The sequence below is a fragment of the Bactrocera latifrons genome, unplaced genomic scaffold (genome assembly GCF_001853355.1).
Source record: "Bactrocera latifrons isolate USDA-ARS-PBARC rearing strain unplaced genomic scaffold, ASM185335v1 scaffold_2, whole genome shotgun sequence".
NCBI classification, from domain to species: domain Eukaryota; kingdom Metazoa; phylum Arthropoda; class Insecta; order Diptera; family Tephritidae; genus Bactrocera; species Bactrocera latifrons.
In genome coordinates, this window is record NW_017535518.1 from 64,463 (window position 1) to 86,181 (window position 21,719).

At 35.8% G+C, this 21,719-nt stretch overlaps 2 protein-coding genes across 8 annotated transcripts in view; both read left to right on the top strand.

Annotated features, from left to right (window-relative positions):
• LOC108967875 (protein FAM102B) overlaps positions 1 to 21,719 on the top strand; it is a 191,359-nt gene that overhangs the window by 55,559 nt on the left and 114,081 nt on the right. The window lies entirely within an intron of this gene.
• LOC108967877 lies at positions 5,593 to 7,816 on the top strand. The gene has a single exon (XM_018931528.1). The coding sequence runs from the start codon at positions 5,670 to 5,672 to the stop codon at positions 7,557 to 7,559; it is 1,890 nt and encodes a 629-aa protein (XP_018787073.1). The 5' UTR covers positions 5,593 to 5,669; the 3' UTR covers positions 7,560 to 7,816.

A 21,719-nucleotide genomic window follows, 5' to 3' on the forward strand; every position in this document is an offset into this window, starting at 1 on the left:
ACACTGTCCGGACTCATGCAATAAGATTGAAGATCGCACCGAAGGCGTGTTGCAATTACTTTTGGGAAGATGATCAAATAGATTCATCTCAACACTTCCTCCTCGATTACTTCGCTTTAGTCAGATCAAGGCAAGAACAGCTTGGATCTCATATTTTTAGACATCCAGGATATCCACCTATAGCAGTTTTTCATATGGCTTCACAAAGCACTGTACTTAACAGTCTAAGTGTAATCTTCCGCCTTGCCAAGGGATCAGTCATCTAATCTAACTTAAACTTGAAAGTTTCGAAACAAAGAACTTCTACAATTCCAACGGGCTTTGAAATTTCGCTGCCCCGTTGGTACGAAAATTCGGAGTAGAAGAAGTGAAGCTCAATTTTCATCTCGAATTTACTTGCATCAATACTTTCGCTTGAATTAATTTGAATATTATCCTATTTTCGGACGTCGGCAACTCTATTTCCTTGAAAAACTTTCGGAACTGTTACATTTTTTCTTGTATAAAAACGAAACAACTGCCTGACTACTCGTAATTTTCTTTTCTCCATTCAATATTTACAATGTCATTTCACTCTTCTGTAATATCTTCAAATTAAAATACAAAAAAATCTGGAATTCAAAACAATTTCGGTTCAAAATTCGTTACTTAAAAATTAAATTCGTTAAACCCTTTCAATGCAACCAAACAGTGAATTTCAACGCTAGTTAAGGGTACTAAGCATTACTCGTACAGGAACTCAAAAAATACAACAAAATCTTTATAGAAAGTCAGTGGATATCAAGCAATTCCGTTTATTTCAAAACATGTTACGCCCTTGCAATTTCCCGAAACCCGAAGAATGGCAAACACTAAGCGAACAACATCCATGGCTGAAACAACATATGCGCTGCAGAAAGAAGTTGAAAGGCGGTGGTGTGCTACGAGAGTTATCGCGTATACCCGGTCTCTCCGAGCGCACAATCCGCTCTGTACTTTTCGAAGAGAAATTCAATACAAACAAAGGCAAAAAATGTTGCGACGAGTGGAACACTCGCGATATCGGCCTGCATGTGCCTTTCAGTAATAACATGCTAGACAAGCCACCACTGTCAGAAGAAGAAGAACTCTTACAAACATTAATGCAAAAGATGGGTTTCTTGAGCGATGACGTGACAACTCAGTCGGAAAGAGAAATGTTACGCCGATGGCTAAAGGAACTCAACGATTTCTATAATCTACGTAATAATAATGTTTTGAAGCGTAAAAATTATGATTTTTCTAAAAGATACAAACTAAACTATCTGGATTATACACTTTTTAAATATCCTGGCGTCGATACGGATAGTGAATTTGAAGAGGATGATGAAGAGGCAGCCAGAAAAAGAAAACGTCGCCAAAATAAACCAGTTAGAGAATTACCCGATGATGCGCGTGCCGATCTGCACCATATGCGTTTTCGTTTGCGCAGCTTGACGAAAAAACGCAAAGCTACAGTCGAGGCACTACTTTTCTACCAGCCATTCGTTAAACATAACACTGGCATATGGCAAAGTTTCAATCCGGATCTGGGCTCAGTTGCATTGAGAGCCAAATTATCTGAACTAGGTTGCGATCCGAGATTTACTGAGTGGGAAATGAAGGCGATGGATTACATAATACGCGGCGATCCGATACCAACACATCTCTACGATATTAATTTAGTTAGAGCATTACGTGCTGACTTGGCCAAATTGTTGGTGCGCAAACCAATGCCCATCTATGATTTCTTTGGTTTTGAAATTAAAAGAAAACACCGTCGATATTCTAAATATTAATATGAAGCGCTCAATTTGTGATTGTTTGGTGGTGCTGAGATTCAAAATTCCATATGAAATTGAAATAAAAATTATAATAAATTAAATTGTACATTTAATTAAATTGTGTTATTGGGAAATTTTTAAGTGGAGTGGAATTTTGTGGAGTTTTAATGAAGGGAGAGTTAATAAATGGATGTGCGATTTTTGAACTTGAGTTTACTTGGGTTGATATGATCTCAGTTGAGTTGAGTTGAGTTGAGTTTAGTTGAGTTCAGTTGAAATATATTTTGAATTGAGTTGAGTTGAGCTGACTTCAGTTGAAATAAATTTTGAATTGTATTGAGTTTAGTTGAGTAGAGTTGAGTTCAGTTGAAATAAATTTTTAATTGAGTTGAGTTGAGATGAACTGAGTTGAGGTGACTTCAGTTAAATTTTAAATTTTGAATTGTATTGAGTTTAGTTGAGTTGAGCTGACTTCAGTTGAAATAAATTTTGAATTGTATTGAGTTGAGTTGAGTTGAGTTGAGTTGAGTTCAGTTGAGTTGAGTTGAGTTGAGTTCAGTTGAATTGAGTTGAGTTGAGGTGAGCTGAGTTCAGATGAAATAAATTATTTTGAATTAAAATTAAGTGAATTGTACTGAAAAAATTTGCAGATTTTTCAAATCAGTTTATTTTAGATTAAATTATTTTTCTATGAACTAAGCGGAATTAAGATTATTTATGCAAAAAAGATTCAAAGTCAATTTAGGTGACTTTTTAAATTTTTGAAATCCGATTTAAGATTATCTTGGACTAAATAAAAAGTAAGTCAACTGAGTTGAATTGAGACTATTCAAGCGAAATAAGTCCATTGAAGTGACTTTATTCGATTTTTTGAGTCAGATTATTTGAGAATAAATAAGAACATATGTGAGGTTGACAATACTTAAGCAAAACAAATACAAATTCAGTGCTATTAATTAAAAATAAATATAAGATACTAAATTCTAAAAATCCACAAATTTCTAGTAATCGCAATTTTTTAATTTTCTCACATTATCTGCCACGCAATTCTGTTACCTAATCGTTTATGTGCTCTAACAAATTGTAACGGATTCACTCAATTGAAGCAGAATACATTCCACGTACTTATGTTTTTTTGTTGCTTTTGCTTGTTCTGTTAATGTTTTTTGCCTTTAGTAATCGTCACGCCAATAGCTGTGCTCGATTTCAATTTCGAATGCAGAGTGAAATTGAGCACCCATCGGAGAGCTTCGCATACAGAGACACAAGCACACACGCACGCATATGTATATTTACATACACATATGCATATAAATGCTGATACTTTGGAAAGATAAAAATTACGGCGACTTTTCTATTAAAACAGCTCAAATTACAAACAATAACCGACAGCGTTGATGCCCGCCTTCTCCCTCACTGTTAGTCTCTGGCGGCTGGACGCGCCCATCAAACAGCGGCCATCCATATTGTTCGCCCCTGCTGTGCGCTTTTGAGGCCTACAATTACTTTAAGCGTTGACAATAATTTTTTCTACGCCTTTTGTTGTTGTTGTTGTTGTTGTTGTTGATGCCACACAGACACAAGGCGGCAGTTGATGTTGATGTTGCCTCAAGTGGTTATAGGCAGGCGTCCGCGGCACAGCTGCTGCATTTAGAAACGCCACAAATGAGTTCGCACACATTTACATACAGAGGAAGTGGAGAATTGAGTATTTTATTGCTATTAATATTTTCTTTTTTTTTTTTTCTGTCCATGTTTTTGCATTTTTTTCATAACAAAAGTCGAGCTGTTGGCTAACCGAAAATTACTTGAAATTCGCTTGGCAACTGACCGCGTGCATCATATTTATTATTAGTTGAAGTTTTTGTTGTTGTTTTTTCCAGAATATTGCATAAATTCACTTGGAATTGTGCAAAAATTAAATGTATACATATATATTAGGGTGATTCATTCATAATGATTTTTTTTCATTGAGTTATAAAATTCATAAGAAATAAAAAATTTTCCCAAAAATAATCAAACTTCAACCGTTAATATCTTTTAAACGGTTGGGTTTACGAAAAAATCGTATCAGACCTTTTTTTTGTAGAGCATTCAATTCTAATTCAATCTAATCCTACAAAATCTAAGGAACAAAATATTTTTTCAAGTGGTTAGAAGCGAGATATAAATTTTTCTATCTGATAATACGAAAAAAAAATAGAAAATTGTAAGTAAGACTAAATTCCCGTTACAATTAAGAACTGCTTGGAGAGGTTTCCTTAGAGGTGTCTAGAAACCTATTTTTTCAAAGCACCAAACGAAAAAAAGATTTTTTTTGTTTGAATCACCCTAATATATATATTTACATATGTTCATGCTTGTATAGCTGTGTGTGTGCACATTTTTTTCACGCAACTGTGTTAGTTGCTTTATTGGTGTCAATTTCACTGCAGGCGTGTTTTTCACTGCATCAATTGGCAGTATTTTAATATGGGTGGCAGCAAATTGTGAAATAAATTGCCAGTATGCATTACATATGTAGTTTCCGTTATGCAAATGCCACTAAATTATTATTATTACTTCACTTTATTTTAGCTAATATCTTTAGTAGCTTTTATTGCGTTTATTTTATTGAGTATATTAACTACTTTTCATGTAAAATAATAATCGTATAAAAAAAAAATATTTTTTATTGTGCCATTTCCGGTTTATTTGGGCCAAAATGGCGTGAGGCGGCTGCCACCAGGATAAAAATTGAAAAACAAAAAAATTTATAAATTAGTGAATAAACTCAAAATAATTAATAAGTATATGTATGTCATGTATAGCATTTTTTTAAGTGTTGCCACCTGTTTTAAACATAAATTATTTCTCTGATAGACAAAAAGGCGTTGGAAATTAAATTAAAAATCAATTAGTTGTGAGCAATTTTTTTAAAGGGTTGCCACCTATTAAAAAAATTATTGTATAGACAAAAAGGCGCTGGAAACTGGAAACAATAAAAAATCATGTTTTCAAGCATACAAACCCTGGAAACTGGAGAGGCCTGAAAAACTAATAAAGCAACATAAGCATTTTAAAAAATAGTTGCCACCTGTTAAAAAAAATTAAGATAATTATTAAATAATTACAAATTAAGAAGTACATATGTATGTCATGCAGAAATTTTTATGAGTACGAACCTGACCTCAGCAGACTTCGATTTACATCCGACTACGAACTTATAACTTAGCAGTATTTTTCAAGATTGTTTTAGCGATATAACTAAATAGTGTAGAACTCATTTTGCCAAATTTTGTAAGTCTAATATAATTAATCGTAAATCTGAAGTTTCTGTAGTATTCCTTGAACTTTTTCTTTCCGATATCCTTGGTCAATATTTCTTCCTATATCAGGTTTAGCTTTCGGCAAACAACTCATAAAATTATTTGTTATTGAAAGAATTTATTGAGATAAGAAACGGTCTTCAAGGTTGAGGCAGGTGTTCGAAACCCCTATACGAACTCTAACTTCGAAATATCGCCTTCGCATAAGCGAAGCGAAAATGTTTTCAAGTCCAATTCTGGAAGTAATGGCGACCCAAGACTCTACTCTGTGTTCAGCTTAAACTATTCGTTTGTCTAAAGTGTAACAAATTGATTTCATACAATTATCGGTTTGTACTTTACGCCAAAAATAAAAATAAAACACATCGCTCATTATCCGAATTTTGTACTTGACTTAAAGTAAATGTTTCTTCTTGTCAAAGAATGAAGTGAAAAAATTAGAAAAAATAGAAATAAAAAACAAAATATTTTTGGCGTGCAATTTAATATATATATTTTTTGGATTTTGTCTAAACAAAATATATAAAACTTAATTTGCATTTTTTGTTATAAATTTTTGTGGCGATTTTCAAGGCAGACCATGCATACGCGAAATTTTTACGGCGTCGATATTGAAGAGGATCTTGGCATACCGTTGTCATATGATGCGGCCTGGAAGATCTTCAATCGTTGGCCGCGTGAAGTGCGCGTACAACGCCAACGATTGGGTCAGCGCACCACGCCGTCGAAGCACGCTTGGTGCTTTTGTCAGGAAAAGAATTGTACAACGCGTTGTCCGTTCTTCGGTTTCTATAATAAGAAAGACGGGCCAACGGAGAATAAGTTACAAAGCATAATGTCGCACACGCAAGGTACGGGACGTAGTCCACCGGAATATATAGGATTGCTACGTAGTCTCAATAAATGGTACAACAGCCGTTGTGCCGTAGGTTCGAGTCAAGTACTGGATTTGTCAAAGTTGGAGCAATTAACGGTAAAATATAAATATCCCGTGTTTGCATTAAACAAACAGAATAGTTCGGGTCGATTTCGCAGACACGACAGCAGATCCGTTTTTTACCACAATACGAAGTGTAAACCGTCCTCGATGACGAGTAAGACTCCGAAACATAGCAGAGCTAGCGAGAAGTACAGCTCTTCCGAACTGTACTACACAATTGAGAACCAGTTGCGCAATCTCAGCGTAAGTCAGTCGCGTCTGAAACACATGAGCGCAAGCCTCTGCCGATTGGCCTACGCTAAAAAGCATGCCTCGGGCTTACGCCCGAAGATCTATAAGCGTAAAGTTGTACGTAGATATCGCAGTGACATACCGATTGTCAGCAATAGCGAGAGCACTGGCAATACCAATACGAGTAAAACGTCGAACTTTTGTTGCAAAAGTAGCAGGAATAGTAAGTCCACCAAGAGCACCAATGCCAGTAAAGGCAGTAAGACAACCGAAAGCAGCAGGCCTAGCAAAGACAGGAAGATAAGAAAACGTGGCAAATCCAATAAGAGCAAAAAGCCGAGCAAAAGTAGCAAGCCAAGCAAAGGCAAGTTAAGCGAGAGTAGTAAGACTACCGGGAGCACTAAGTCGAGTAAAAACAGCAAGCTTAGTAAGGCCAGCAAGGTGAGTAAGACTAGTAAGACCAGCAAGACGAGCAAGACCAGCGAGAGCAGCAAAACCAGCGAGAGCAGCAAGACTAGCGAAAGCTACAAATCCGTAACTGCCAGTAAAATTACCAGCACAAGCAAGAGCAGTGAAAGCAGTCGGACTAAAGACATCAGCAAGAGTGGTTACACCAGCAAAACTGGTGAAATTAGCAAGAGTGGCGCGGCCAACTTGAGTACCGGCACCAGCAAACGCAGCAGAACCAGCAAGAGTCAGGCGCCGAGTAAGAATAGCGTCAGCAGCAAGTCAACGAATGTGACAACGGCCAAGGCGATTAGTCATCCTGTCGTCAGAAGCATACGCTTTAATCTCGCCAAAAGCAAGCGAGGCGCCACGCGCTCCGCTGGCGATGAAGAGCTCAATTGCAAGCGCAAAGCCACCGGCAGCATAATGAAAGAACAAGCCAAAGTAACAAAGCCGCAGATACTGCGTCTCGGCGGTGGTAATGAGTTGCTGCATCGTAGCAATCGTAGGCCCATCATGGCTTGGAACAGCGGTGCCGGCGCTCCGAGCCGTAAGCCAGCAACTGAGGTTGCGCCGAAGCCCAACACCAAGTTAGCGTCTAATCAATTAGCTACCAAGTGTGGTCTAATTAGAAAACCTAATAAACGCTCCATCTTCATTGATGCCGTTGGCGGCGGTGATGCCGTAGCTCATAGAGCTGGACGCTGCAAGGTGACCAAAAAACCATCGGGGCGCATCTCAAAGCCAATATTGAACATGTTTCGCAAGAAGCGTACCATTTCCAAGCAAAGCCTGGCTATGCGCGGACAAAAGTCAAGTTGTTTCTTCATTAAAGGCGGGCGTCGCCAGTAATCGAATCAAAATTTTCTAAAGTGTGTTGTTCTAACAAAGTGCGTTCTGAAAAATTTCTTACATTAACCAACTTCGATGTGGTTTTGTGAATAGGTTAACGAAATTTGTTATACAAAATCCCATCGTAGTTTGTTGTTGTATAAGTATATGTAGCTTTAGTTCTATAAATTCCTTGTCCTATTATTATTATCCTATGTTGTGATCTCTAAATTATTGATTTCAAATATATTTGCAGATTCGAAAGTTGTGGGTGTTAATTGGACTCTTCGTATTCTGTCTCTTATACACATCTAGATGTGTATAAGAGACAGGTATATGTAGCTTTAGTTCTATAAATTCCTTGTCCTATTATTATTATCCTATGTTGTGATCTCTAAATTATTGATTTCAAATATATTTGCAGATTCGAAAGTTGTGGGTGTTAATTGGACTCTTCGTATTTATAATCCTAATGTAGATAGTATGGATTAGGTTAGGTTAAGCTGGTAGGCTAATAAGCCTCGCATAGACGAGTTTTGGTCCTTTGCCATACCAGATGGAGTTCAGTTGCCTAGGTCCAAGAGAAGTAGTCATACTTTAGAATGATTGTGCTTGACTAGAATTTTAACAGACTCTGCGGCCTGACTCCAGTGTATCATACCATAAGTTCCATAATTGCTTACAGCATAGTCCTGCCAATGCAGTCTCATCTACTAATATGGATTAATCTAGAAAAACTATTTCCTTTTCAATCAGAATATGTTAACGTGGCCTCCATCTAAGTATTTTCTCTTTGAGAAACTGTAAACCTGTAAAAAAGACTATTGGCTATTTCTTATCCATATTTATTAACTATAATTCTTGGAAAAACGTGTAATGCATAATATTAAAAAAATGACGAAAGATCACTACATACTATTTCTCAGAAATGTTGTAAGGGTTGCCACTTGATTTGATCATACATTCTTATGGAATAGTCTGCCGTTCATGCCCGAAATAACCCAAACCAGTGTTCAGGGTTGCCACCTCATTTTATGATTAATTATTACAATAACATTTCAGTGTCGATTTTAAGAGAAGATGTTGGCAATTATACATAAGTCAGAGTACATCCCACAAAGTAGTTAGGGTTGCCACCTAAACTTTATGATTAATTATTTCAATAAAAATTAAAAATATATTTTTAGAGAATTTTACAAGTCAAATAACTTATCCTGAAACTAAAATACTGATACAAACATCAAAAAATGCACCCTTAGGCTGAATTTCAGTATTATTAGGGCTTCTACAGACTTTCCTTGGAGAGTATTGGTAGTAAGAGAGAGTTGCCACCTAGTTATTATGAAAATTTCTATAAAATTCCAACATTATATATTTTTATGAAGACCATGGTGATTATGAGCTTCACCTATATTGGTTCAGCAAGGTTACTGATATGAAATCCAAAAATGAACCTCAAAGGTTGCCACCTTTGATTTAAATATGTATAAAAATATGGAAAAAGAATAAATTACAGAAATATTGAGTATCCTACAGATTATTTCAGAAAAGTAGTGATATTTGTAGCAGGGTTGCCACCTATTTATTATTACTATTTCAATAAAATTCCAACAAATCTTTTTAGAGAATACTAAGCCGATTATGAACATGTCGCTTTACCTATGCTGATATTAAATTGAAACACTGATATAAAGTAAAAAAGTGTACCGTAAGGGTTGCCACCTAGAACTTAAATACCAAATAAATAATTTTTAAGTAATATATTACTGCGCAATTATGCACAGAAAAAACGATATATGGTGAATTTAACTTAAGACTGCCGTAGAGTTGCCATATATTTACAAGACAAATAATGGTTGCTAAACTAAAAATTAATATTTTAAGTTTTCGAGTTGCTTTGTGTATAAAATAAGCATTTTATCATATTTTTTTCCATCTTAGAAATATATGTACAAACATTTATGATTTTTTTCTGCACAAAGGATTGCCAACTATTTATTTATTAATAATTTTCATAATTAATTTTTAAAAAGTAAATATCATAAACATACACTTCAATAATTCCTATTCACACAGCATACAATCTGTCTCTTATACACATCTAGATGTGTATAAGAGACAGGGATTGCCAACTATTTATTTATTAATAATTTTCATAATTAATTTTTAAAAAGTAAATATCATAAACATACACTTCAATAATTCCTATTCACACAGCATACAATTTTAAATATGTGAAAGAGTTGCCATATGTTTAGTTTTTCTTTTAGCAAAAAATATCCAGTGAGTATTTTTTTAGTAAAAAATTACATATATTGTATTTTTGATAAATTTTTTTATAGAGTTACCACTTTATTTTAAATATACATCAGGAGATTTTTTTCACACCTGCTTAAAGTTTTCATTTAATACAAAAATTATTTTTAATCATATATCTGTGGCCTGCAACTTTCTAATCAGTTCGGTTAATCAAAAAATTTAGCTAGTTTATTTTCTTGATTCTAATTTTTGTTTCGAAATTATAAAAAAAAAATTGAATTCAAATCTTAAAATTAAATTTCCTTAACTGTTCACAAAATGTGGTGCTGTGGTCCGCGAAATTTCGACTGCTGTCCTGTCGACCCGCATGCGTGGAAACGTGACGTTAAAATGTGTGCACTTGAGCCTACGGGGACTCAAAAAAGCAACTTATATGTCAGCTGTAACAGACATGGCTGTAATGATCACATGCTCCAACGCATTTTACTTCAGAAAGTCCGCAACGATTCAACACAGAATATTTTGGATGAAAGCGTGCAGGTGCCGTTATGTCAAAATTTCGAAAAGTACGAAATCGGGGCAAGATCGAATCAAAAACGTCGCTATGCTATTAATTCGCAGCAACCTTTGATGGCAAAATCCAATAGTGACCGCGAATTAATAAAACAACTGCTGAAAGCGCATCCTGCGGGCTATAAATATGCTTGCAAATGCGAACGCACATTGGCCGGAAGTTGTAAATGTAAAAAAATTTGTTTGGAAATGTAAACAAAATGGATTTTATGAGCGTGGGAATAATTAGAGAAAGAGCAGAAAACCGCAGAAGTATAAAAAAGCAAGATTAATAATTTACTAAAAAATAAAATCTAACATACTATGTATGTATAAAGGCTAGACGGATAGTGCAACGCGAAAAATAGCGAAACACAAATTTTTTTGGGTCTACCCATCGGATAACTATGTTATTAACGTCTCTTCCACAACTTATACAAATATTTTCCAGTTTTTATTGCCACCCACCGATAAATTGGTGAATAAACTGAAGTTACCATAATTTTTACCAATTTCGAGCAACTTTGCAACCCTTTTTTTTAATGAGACTTACATTAATTGATATCTTAATTTTTTTTTCTAATTTTCTCATAAATTTTTTATTTATAATGGTTAGATGGTTGAAAATAATGTTGAATTATCAAAAATTCCTGAAATTTTTAAATTAATATCGATAACATATTTTGCAATGTTTGGCACAATTTTTTATGTAACTGATTTCTTAATCTTTTTCTCCTAACTATTTTTTTTATAACTTTAGAGGGTTGAAAAAACTGTTGGCGTCTCCAAAATTCTTAAAGTTTTGAAATTTGTGTCTAAAATATATTTTCCAATGTTTGGCACAATTTTTCATATTTTACAACTTGGCAACTTTATTTTGTTTTAATTATTCCAAATGTGCAAAAATATTGCATTTTTAAGAAAAATTCTCCATCAAATTTTCGAAAACTTTTTCTTCGCTCATTTTGAAGTTTTTTAAAATTTTTTCTACTTGGCAATCCTTTTTTCATTTAAACTTCTACAAAATTCTCATAAATTAAATAAGGTCTAAAATATTTGTATTGGTGCTAAGCACCATTTTTCAAAACTTGCAACTTAGCAACTCTATTTTTTTTGTAATTTTGTCCAGTGTCCAAACATACTTACCTTTTTTAGTTTTCAAACAAACTTTTCTTTGCAATGTTTGAAACTTTTCTCCAATTAATTTTGAGATTTTATAAAAAAACTATTATATGGCAACCCTGTTTTTCATTTTAAATTCTTCCAAAGACTCATAAATTTTGAGATTGGTGTTTATAATTTATTTTTCAGTGTTACGTTCAATTTTTTCCAGTTTTTGTTATAGTCCAATTTGGCAACTCTAGTTTTTATTATTGTCCAAACATACTTTAATTTTTTAGCTTTCAAAAAAACTTCTATTTGCAATATTCAAAACTTATTTCCTAACCAATTTTAAGATATTCTCTAATTTTTGTATTTCTTGGCAACCCTTCTTTTCATTTCTCATAAATTTTTAAATTTGCCCTAAAATACTTGAAGTAAAATATTTATCAAAAAAAAAAAAAAATTAAAATTATAATTATTGGAATTTTTTTTATTTTGAGATTTTACAAATGTTTTTGTTACTTGGCAACCCTATTTTCCCTCCTCCGTTTCTGTCTATAATATTTTTCTGTGCTAACAACTATATCTGTAAACGTGCAACTTGGCTACTTGGCAACTCTATCGTTTTTTCATTTTCCTAAGTATCCAAAACCATTAAGTTCCCTTTTGAATATAGAAAAAAAATTTCGTAACCAATTTTAATAACTAGTAAAAGCATAGTACATAAATCTTTAACTACTTGGCAACCCTCTTTTTATATTTTCACTTCTCCGTGTTCAAATTTCAAAATAATTTTTTTTTTTTTGAAGTCTTTACTCAAATTTTAATTGTAAAAACATCGTACATAGTTCGAAACATTCCAAATTTTTTCTTGTTCTTGACTTGTGGATTGTGTATTTGCCTACAATGCCTTATAACAAAAGAAACTCGTAAACTAAAATCTACTAAAACAAAAACCTAAAAAGAAAAAAAATTATTGGAAAATCCAAAATGTGCAATCCGTATTATAACTGTTCCAATTGCTGTTGCAACTCTCCGGCAAAGAAAAAATGTCAGTGCTCCTGTCGCCTCGGTGAGTGCCAAAGATTAGTGCATTTGCTCCACCACTGGTACGACACCCCCGAAATGCCGAAGAAATGTACGTGTTGTGAACAGATCAAGTGCAAGAAGAATAATCTCCTACATAAGTTGTGTCCCGTGCCGGGTCTACGTGGTGAAACTATAAAGCAAGTATTAAGCATGCCAACAATACCGTTATGTGTCTGTCCACCTTTAAAGTCCACCGCAGTTGTGCCAAAAACCGAAGCGTGTGAAGAAGCTATCGCACGTAAGAGTATACCGAATGTTGAGAGAGATGCAGCCGGACGTCTGTTGTGGGAACTCAACGAGAGCACAGTGCGACCCCCCCGCAAACGTGCAGGCGCAGCACAAAAGCGACAAATTAATACTTTTCTTAAAGGTCTCAAGAACTGGTATGCCAAACAAATGAAGGGTACAGCACGTTTACGTACGGCACGTGACACCGGCGCAGCATATGTCGACACAAAGCCACGCAAACAGAAAGCGAACCGGAAGCAAAAGCGTAACTCGGCGGCAAGCGACAGCTATCATTGGACTCCAATTTTCTCGGATTTTAATTTTGCATTTGAAGATGACGAATCACCAACCGATTCGCCAGCCGATTCTATTTTGACGATAATATCGGGCACGCGTCTAACGATTATAACGACCAAACCGGATGTCGAGGTTGTTGACGAAACTATTGCCATGGAGGATATAACGAACTTGTTGAAGCAAATACAAGCTAAACCGAAACGGCCGATACTCTTTCATTCGCCCTTTAATAGAGATGTAGTGTGGACTTGGCGTAATTATGATCCCTTAGACGATTTACCCAAAACGTTAGCGGAAAAGAGAAGGAAAAGGAACAAACCACGCAAATCCGAGTACACACCGTGGACTATGAATATTGTGAATGATCTGATTGAAGGTAAACCTGTGTCGGATAAACAATTTAAAACGAATACTGAGTTGCAAAGTGTGGTCAATGAATTGGCGCTCGAGATCAAGCAGGGCGAAATGCATCGTGTCAAGCACAGCAGCAAACTCTAGCAAAAACGCACGAACTTCATTAGTTGGGGTTGAGCTAACCGTAGACTCGTTGAAAATATGAGAAAACCACATGAGTTGTAGGTGGGGTTCAAAGTGAAAATTGTTTCTTAGGTTATAATGCGAATTGTATATTTAGAAAAAATAGTTTACGCTTAATTCAATTTGGTCGAGTTTTCTGTAAATCTTCAATGTAAATAAATCAAGTTGTATTAAGTGATTTTTATGTGTTTTATATACCAAACTTTCAAGTGGAAAATATCTGTGAATATACCAAAGTTCCGAGTGGAAATTATCTGTGACTATACTGAAACTGTTTCTTCTCTGAAAGCAATAAACTCTCAGCAATTGCAAGAGAAAGAGTTCGATAGCTTTTCGTGGACGTTAAAGCGATTTTTTGAAGAGAATAGTTACCTAGGAACTCTTCAATGATCCGTGAGCTGATTCACGTGTCCTATGCTTCTCGGATAAACTCAGAAAATGAAGTCGGAGGAGAGCACTCTGCAAGTTTTAGTCGTCACAATATCTCACATTAGACATCCGAAACTGTTTTGTCACAGCAACTGTTTAGTTTTGTTCACAGTGAAGCTAGATCTTGTTGTCACTAGTCACCATCACTAGAGCCACTTTTACGACCTTTGTTGAAAAGTCTTCTGCTGGAAGTTTTGATATTAGTCAGCTCCGATGCTCTTACTTGAGGTTTCCTGTTAGTTTCAAGAGTATTCCTACGGAGCTAGCTAAAGACCTTGACGTACTTATCAAGAGCACGCGGTTTAGATCGCATCTTTGTTGGGCGTGGTTGGAAGAGCCGATCGAAGCTTCATGCAATACAGTTACGAATTTGTATTACAGAAGTTCCTAAAGGTTTTGCTTGCTGCTCTTTTGTTGGATCCGTCCACATAGGACCACCATAGTATGAAACTGTCATACGAAATGGTCGAGGTAGTTACGAAATTTGGCACGGGTTATTATATTGTTGTTGTAAGGGGTACCTAATCCCCTTTAGTATTGTAAAGATTAGATAGGTTGACATCGACGCCATGCAACGACAGGCCCAGGAAAAGTGCTCTTTCGACGAACCCGGACCTAGAAAGAAGGGTGTCAGATGTGTAGGATTAGCAGTGCTTGTGAAGAGGTGGCTAATATCATCCCGAGACTCATTGCAAACTCGATTCTCGTGGCAACTCGAGCCCTTGGTCAGTAATGGGTCATGGTTTGACTCCAAGTTCGTGTTCGATGAAAGACATCAAGAGGCATTCTGTCGTAGTCCGGAGTGCAATATTCTGACAAGTCTGGAGCTTCCTTGTCTGCGTTTCACTGCAGCCAGGCGACCATAATGGCCGGCCAATTGTCTTGTATGCTGCCGCAACGTTTCTTTGTCTTTTCCCCATGTGCCGTCGACTAACGACTTGAGGATTTTGTTGCGGCCCTGTATTTTGGCAATAATCGCGATCGTGTGAAGAGTGAAGGAGCACAGTCTGTCGAAAGTCACACCTAAAATCTTAACTGGTTATAATAAAAAGCAACGCTACAATCTCCAAATAAATTTTTCAGACCGTATCACATAACATATAGACCGACCACTGAGCGGTCAAAATCGAATGCGAATTCTTGTATGGGAACTTTTGGAGTTTTAAAAGGGAGAAGTATTTGTTTTAGGAACTCAATGTTAAATAGCTCTCAAGCACTCATTTACTATATATCAGAGCGTACAATTTGTACAAGATTTTACCGTATTTATTTTCATTTCTTTTCACCCTATTTGGCTTTCTGAAGTTTACAATTTTACATCATTTACTGTCAGAAATTATATTTTCATTTTAAATGTCGAAATTGCTAAATTAAGTAAACATATTTTGGAAAACAAAGCCAAAATTGCAAGTAAGAGATATCGTTAAACAAAATGTTTAATGCGTATAATATCTACAGTTACGAGCAAGATTATCAAGCATATCCCAATTGTTACAACAATAATCCAGATGATTGGGAATTCAACAAACGTTACCTAAACCAAAATTCTGATGAACATTTGCCAGACAACCAAGTGGTGCTCCATCCAGTTGCCGGCTCAGAGCCAACCACAGCGCCCTTAACGAAAACGCTGAAACAAGCCATCGCCTCACTGAATGTGATGTACAGGGCCGCCAACGAGGAGATACCACTCCAGAATTACACAGCCGAAAGCGATATTTATATAAATGATTCACTAATGAGCGCCAATATGAAGAGGAGAAGATTTCGGAGGGTCACAATGCCACGTCGCTTAGCAGATCCGAAAAAACTGGAAATGAATACTTGGTTAAAGCATATGGACGAATGGTATACGGCGGAAATGCGTAAGGATTGCCCCAAATTGGCGCTGAATCACAAGAAGGATAGGAGAGTGCGTATTGCGCAATTGCAACGTTGCTAGATGCTGAAGACAATTAGAACGATGCGAGCTTTGTTTGAGCTTTAGCTATCTAATAACCCGCATAACAGTTTCTGCACATATAATTTCTGGTAAAAATTAAGATTTGCGAATCGAAGGCTTCAAATGCTGGTTAAGTAGCTTGCTATATTCCCATAAAAATTGTCTTGAAGCGACCGTGGATATTGGTCCAGACACACTATTTTGCTGATATACCTATATCATATTTTAATTTTTTCAATAAATTTGACTATTTTACGGACATTGTAAGTTAACGTTACTTAAATCTCTTGATACAGCCGGTAACAGATCTGTAATGCCTGACTCTGTTCACTTTTTAGCTCAAATATTATAAAAAAAAAAATATGTGCCAGTCCAGCAGGAATCAGGATACAGTCAGGTCCTGCGCTAATAGATCGGATCTGTATGAAAACAATAAAGGGAAACCAATAGTTCTGCTCATTTGCAGCATTAGATCCCATTAAATCCAAGAAAAAACTGGGCGCAATTTTCCCAAGACCAAGTTTTATTACTAAGATAAGTTAACAACAGTTTTCAGCTCAGTTCAATAGACTCTTTCAAAAAATTTTATCGTATATTCCTTGAATATCCTTAGATCCAAGTTATGTAGTAACCACATAGTTCTCATTTTTATTATTTCCTGATTATTTTGTACGCGGAGTTATTTTCCTAATCTGAAGGTTTTCTGATGACGATTGTTCCTTCTTCTCTTGATTATTTTGGAGGAGGAAGGTTCGCCACCGTTTGTTTGTGCTATTTCCTAATCTTTAAGTCTTGCTGAATTAGATTCGGATGAGAGATTTTTATAAGTAATTTTCCTAACATCCGGGAACTTACTGGCTCTCTAAAGGAACCACAAATTTTTGTAAGGAAGTTTTTCCACTCCCGGTTCTTTTTATTTTGACCGACCGAAAACAGATGCTTTTACCGACCGGAAGCTCATTGTAAGAACAGTTCTAGGTAACATAAGAGTTTCTGTTGAAGGCTGCTCGAATATGTAATTTGTTACGAAATTATCTTCAAATATTTACTGTCGGATTAAAGACTTTGGCTTACTCAGATAAGCCTTTTTCCTTTTTTTTTTAAATCCTACGCTGCTAGATAATCAAATGTTTTCCTTTTATAAAAGAGGAAGTCTAAGAATTTACCTTCAAAGCTGAAGTCATAAAATAAAAAAAATAACAAAATAATAAATATTTCGGTTTTCGAAAACAATAAGTTGTGGCCGTTGTTAAGCAGTAATGGACAATCCACATTGCAACGAAACAAATTCGAACGTAAAACCACCCATTATGGATGGCCTGAAGTGCGTCAGCATGTTGCCGGAGCAGTTTATGAATTGGTGTCTCACCGGACTTGAAAGAGCCAACGAAAGTTTGCGTATGTTAGTCTCAATTAATTCCGTAAAAACGCTGTCCAAAGATATGGCGACCATTACTGAACCACAGCTGCTTAGCGCAGAACCGGCAACAAAAATTGCAGCAAACAAAAAATCTTACACGAATAACGCCAAAAGAAAACCCCAATCAACAGAAAAGAAGATGATCTGCAATGTTAACGAAATGTTTCCTTACCAACTGGATCGGCTGCGACGCGTGTTGTATGCGGACGACGAGCACATGCTGCGTCAGGAGTTGGCCGAGGAACATTACAACACAAACTTTTTCAATCAACTCGAAAACGCGGAGTTAAATCATAATACTTTGAATGCGAAGATGGCGCAAGAAGCGCTCGTACAGAAGCTGCTACACAAGCATCATGCTATGCCAGCTCCTACGGAAACGGAGTCAACGCACAAGGTGCTACAAAGTCGCGAGAGGCGCTTGTGTCGTCTGCTGGGCGGTGGCGTCAACGATCGAAAGTGCCGTTGCAACTGCTRCGGTAAAGTCTGCCAGCCGAAACGCAGTAACCGAACTTTCGTCGAGTATGATTGGACCAACTATGATTGGTGTAAGCCGCTTAGAGCGGAACTACAGCGACGCACGAAACACTTGAATCGGCTGAAGAGAGAATTGCAACTCCGCGCAATTCGTGTGCTGCCGAATGTCACACATTTTTAATACACAAACCATGGATTTATGCAATCAACTGTATGAAATGCTCAAAATTTTTTTGGAGTGAAGCTGCTTTCTTTCTAGAACTGGCTTTGTGCCTTCGCTCCAATAGAATTTTCAGTATTTTCCATATAAGGATCTAATGTGGAATGAAATATCGCATTCGTTGATGTGGATTGTCGATTTGCTTTCGAAAAAAATTGAACTGTATTTTACTAAATTTGATATATTGAACAAAAAAAAAATCGTTCCACAAAAATTTTAATATGACTATTGTGTTCTCGTGGAAGTTTTTTGTTCTCAATGTGGATTCTGGTCTAAAATCTGTTCGCATCAAGCAATTTTATTTTAAATCTAACAGATTGATGGATTTACATATAGTCCATATCCGGAAAAAGCATTTGAAACCGTATTTCTAATCTATATTTTCTTAACAAAATTAAATTTTTAAATCCAAAGTGAAATCTCTAAATCTAAATATGAAATCTTCATTATATGTGTGAAACGTTTCAAACAAGATTGAGTTGAGGGAAAGTATTTGCAAACCCATAGCCCTATCTACCAATGAAACATGAAATTGGATAACTTTGTTCTAGAGTACAAAATCTTCTCGTCAAGGTCAGATTTCTAATAATACGATACAAGTTAAGCCTAATTAAAATTGGTATACCTCAAAATTTTGGTACTTAAACGAATATTTTCAAAACCAGAGCCCAATCTAGTAATGAAAAATAAAGTTGGATAACTTTGTTCCAGTCTAGAAAAAAAAAAAAATCATCTCGTCAAGACCAGAGTTCTAATACTACCGTATTAAATAGGTTACCTTATTCCTAAGTAAAGGTACACCTAAAAAGTTTGGTACTTAAATTCATGAATTCTGAGTTCGAGACTACATCACTTGTTTAGAATCTAAATTATTTACTTATTACATTACTTTTTTAGTGAAATTAAACTACCCAGCGTGTTTGTCATAGACTACCTCAAGAATCTCGTGTTTTTATATACGATAGCAACTCCCAAAATACCATTTATCGACTTTTCGTCAAAAAAATAATTTTAAGTCAACGAATTTTCAAACTTTCTCCCATTACATTTCTTCCCACTACGAAATTTACAAACACAAAATATTTCAATTAAAAAAAAAATAAATAAAAGAACCTAAATTAAAATGTGCTGTCCCTACACAAACAACTGCAATAACAGATGCCGAGCAGTTACATTGGATAGTGTACCCTTTTATTGCGACGCGCAGGATTTGAACGAATGGAAACGTTTCATGATCGAAAAATTCTGGCCTGAAGACGGACCACGTTGTCACTGCTGTGGACGCATAAAATGCAAGAATCGTGGTTTATTGCATAAACTATGCATGGTACCAGGTATGACAGGACGCACCATGTACGACATACTGACAAAGTTGGATCCGAACTTCAGTGTATGTCAATGTGGCGAAGCCTGGAATTCCTGGAGTAACGCAACAATACCCTTCACCGACTTCCAAGAGAAATGGACAGATCGCAATGGCAATGAAAGCAATAGGAACAGATTACCGTCAACTGGCGTCACCGACTTCCAACAAAAATGGACAGATGGCATTGATAATGATAGCAATGGAAAGGGTTTACCTGGCGTCAAAGGTGGCTACTCTTTGAGTACGCTACCGAACGATCCCAATTGGTTGAAGAAGTTCAGTAATTTTTACAAACAAGCATGTTTCACGGGTTTCGACAGAGAATACGCCTACAAACAAGCTCATAAGCCATATGATGATCAATATTTCTTAAATTATCACAAAAGCGATTATGAGACGTTGCGTAGTGAATACGATAGGCGTAATCGTTCGGAAAATGCAGGAGAACGTGAAGAACGTGGCAGTCGAAATCGTAGAAGACGTTCGAGAGGTAGTGGTGGGAGTCGCATGCGCGGTAGTAAACAACGCCGCAACACATCCATTCACTTGCGCCATCCTCAGCTGAGGGGCTTCAGTAATTATAATGCTAATGATAATGCCAATACCAATCGCGATTCCATTTCTAATAGAACCGCCGACAGACCGTCGATAGGCCCACCTTTAAGTCATCACACACTGAAAAATATATATCGCCTGCTAGATGCTATACGTGAAAAGCGTAGGGAAATGCTCCGCATTCCAATCGCCGTGCTCTATCATAGACCAAGTGTTTATCAGGAATTCTTGTCGCAGGGAGATTTGAAGGAAATCGGCAAAACTCTCGTCGAAACTGGTTATGACGCAAAAGGGTTGGCGGAGTTTCTAAATGTAATAGGTGACGCTACGGCGCGCTACGATGTACCGAACATAATCGAACCGGTAATCAGCAAAGAGCCCGCACAGAAAACTTTATTCACCGCTAAAGATTTGGAGAAAATTGAGAAACATTTCGTTAGGGTCATAAAAAGAAACAACGATTTGTATATTTAATTGTGTGGAAATCATTTGTGGCTGGGGCACAAATTTGGATCGTAAAAAAAAAAAAACAAAATGTATCTGCTCTTAGCGGGTCTTAAAGGGTGGACAGTTGAAAATTTTGCTTCGTAGAAATTTCGGGTGAAGTTGGTTGTATTTTTGCTCGACCAAAAAAATTTAATAAATGAAGTAAAGTTATAAGATTTGTGTTTCGATTTGATAGACATGTTTAAGAGACCTGAAGATTTTTGTTTCGATTTCCGAGAAATATGTTAGAGACCAGAAACAGTGAAGATCTATAGTATAATAAATACCTGTATTTAGTTTCCAATAATCTGTGTTGAATAGTAATAACTTATTATGAAGGATTTTGGTTCCACGAAATGCTTTTGAAACTTAATTCCAAGCTCTAATATTTCGAGATCACAAACTTAGCTCGAAAAATCATTAGGGGTTTCCATCTCTAGTTTAAAAGACCGGAGCCCGAAATTTCGTTCTGGTTTCTATTGGAACATTGTGAGCATACCGTTATAATTAAGAATTTTTGTGGTGCTCAGCTCCAGCCTAAAGGCCAAAACCTGAGAGGATATTAATGCAAGCTGCTTAGGAATAGTACTGGGATCCAACACAAATAAAAAATTAGTGTTGCCATATAAAAATATATAATTTACTAATTATATTAAAAAATATCTAATTAATAAAAAAATTAAAAAAACCAGCTCACTTAATATCAAAATTAAGCACAGAGTTGCCATATAATTAATATATCTAAACTATTTTCAACATAAAAAATTTAGAAATGATTTTCAAGTAAAGCGAACTTAGAATATTGTCAAAGTAGAGTTTAAAAAATTCATATAGCGTTGCCACATGGATGTAAAAAATATACAAATTATTTACTAGAATGCAGATTATTAAAAATATATATTTTTTACACCATACTATAATTTTTAATATAAAAATTTCGGCTTCATTTACGTAAAGAGTTGCCACATAACAGCATAAATAAAACTTTTTAATAACTATCTTTCATTTTGCCAAATTATTAAAATTAATGCTCAAGGTTCAGTTTCTATGAAAAGTGTATTAATTTAATATTTTTACTGCGGTGTTAAATTTTGCGAAGTCCTCGCTGCTGTTTCTTCATATCTTCTTCTTCTTGATTGGCGTAGTCACCGCTTACGCGATTATAGCCGAGTTAACAACAGCGCGCCAGTCGTTTCTTCTTTTCGCTACGTGGCGCCAAT

Excerpts from the sequence above, each read along its gene's own strand:
- LOC108967877 (XM_018931528.1), top strand. The coding sequence starts at position 5,670 with ATGCATACGCGAAATTTTTACGGCGTCGATATTGAAGAGGATCTTGGC.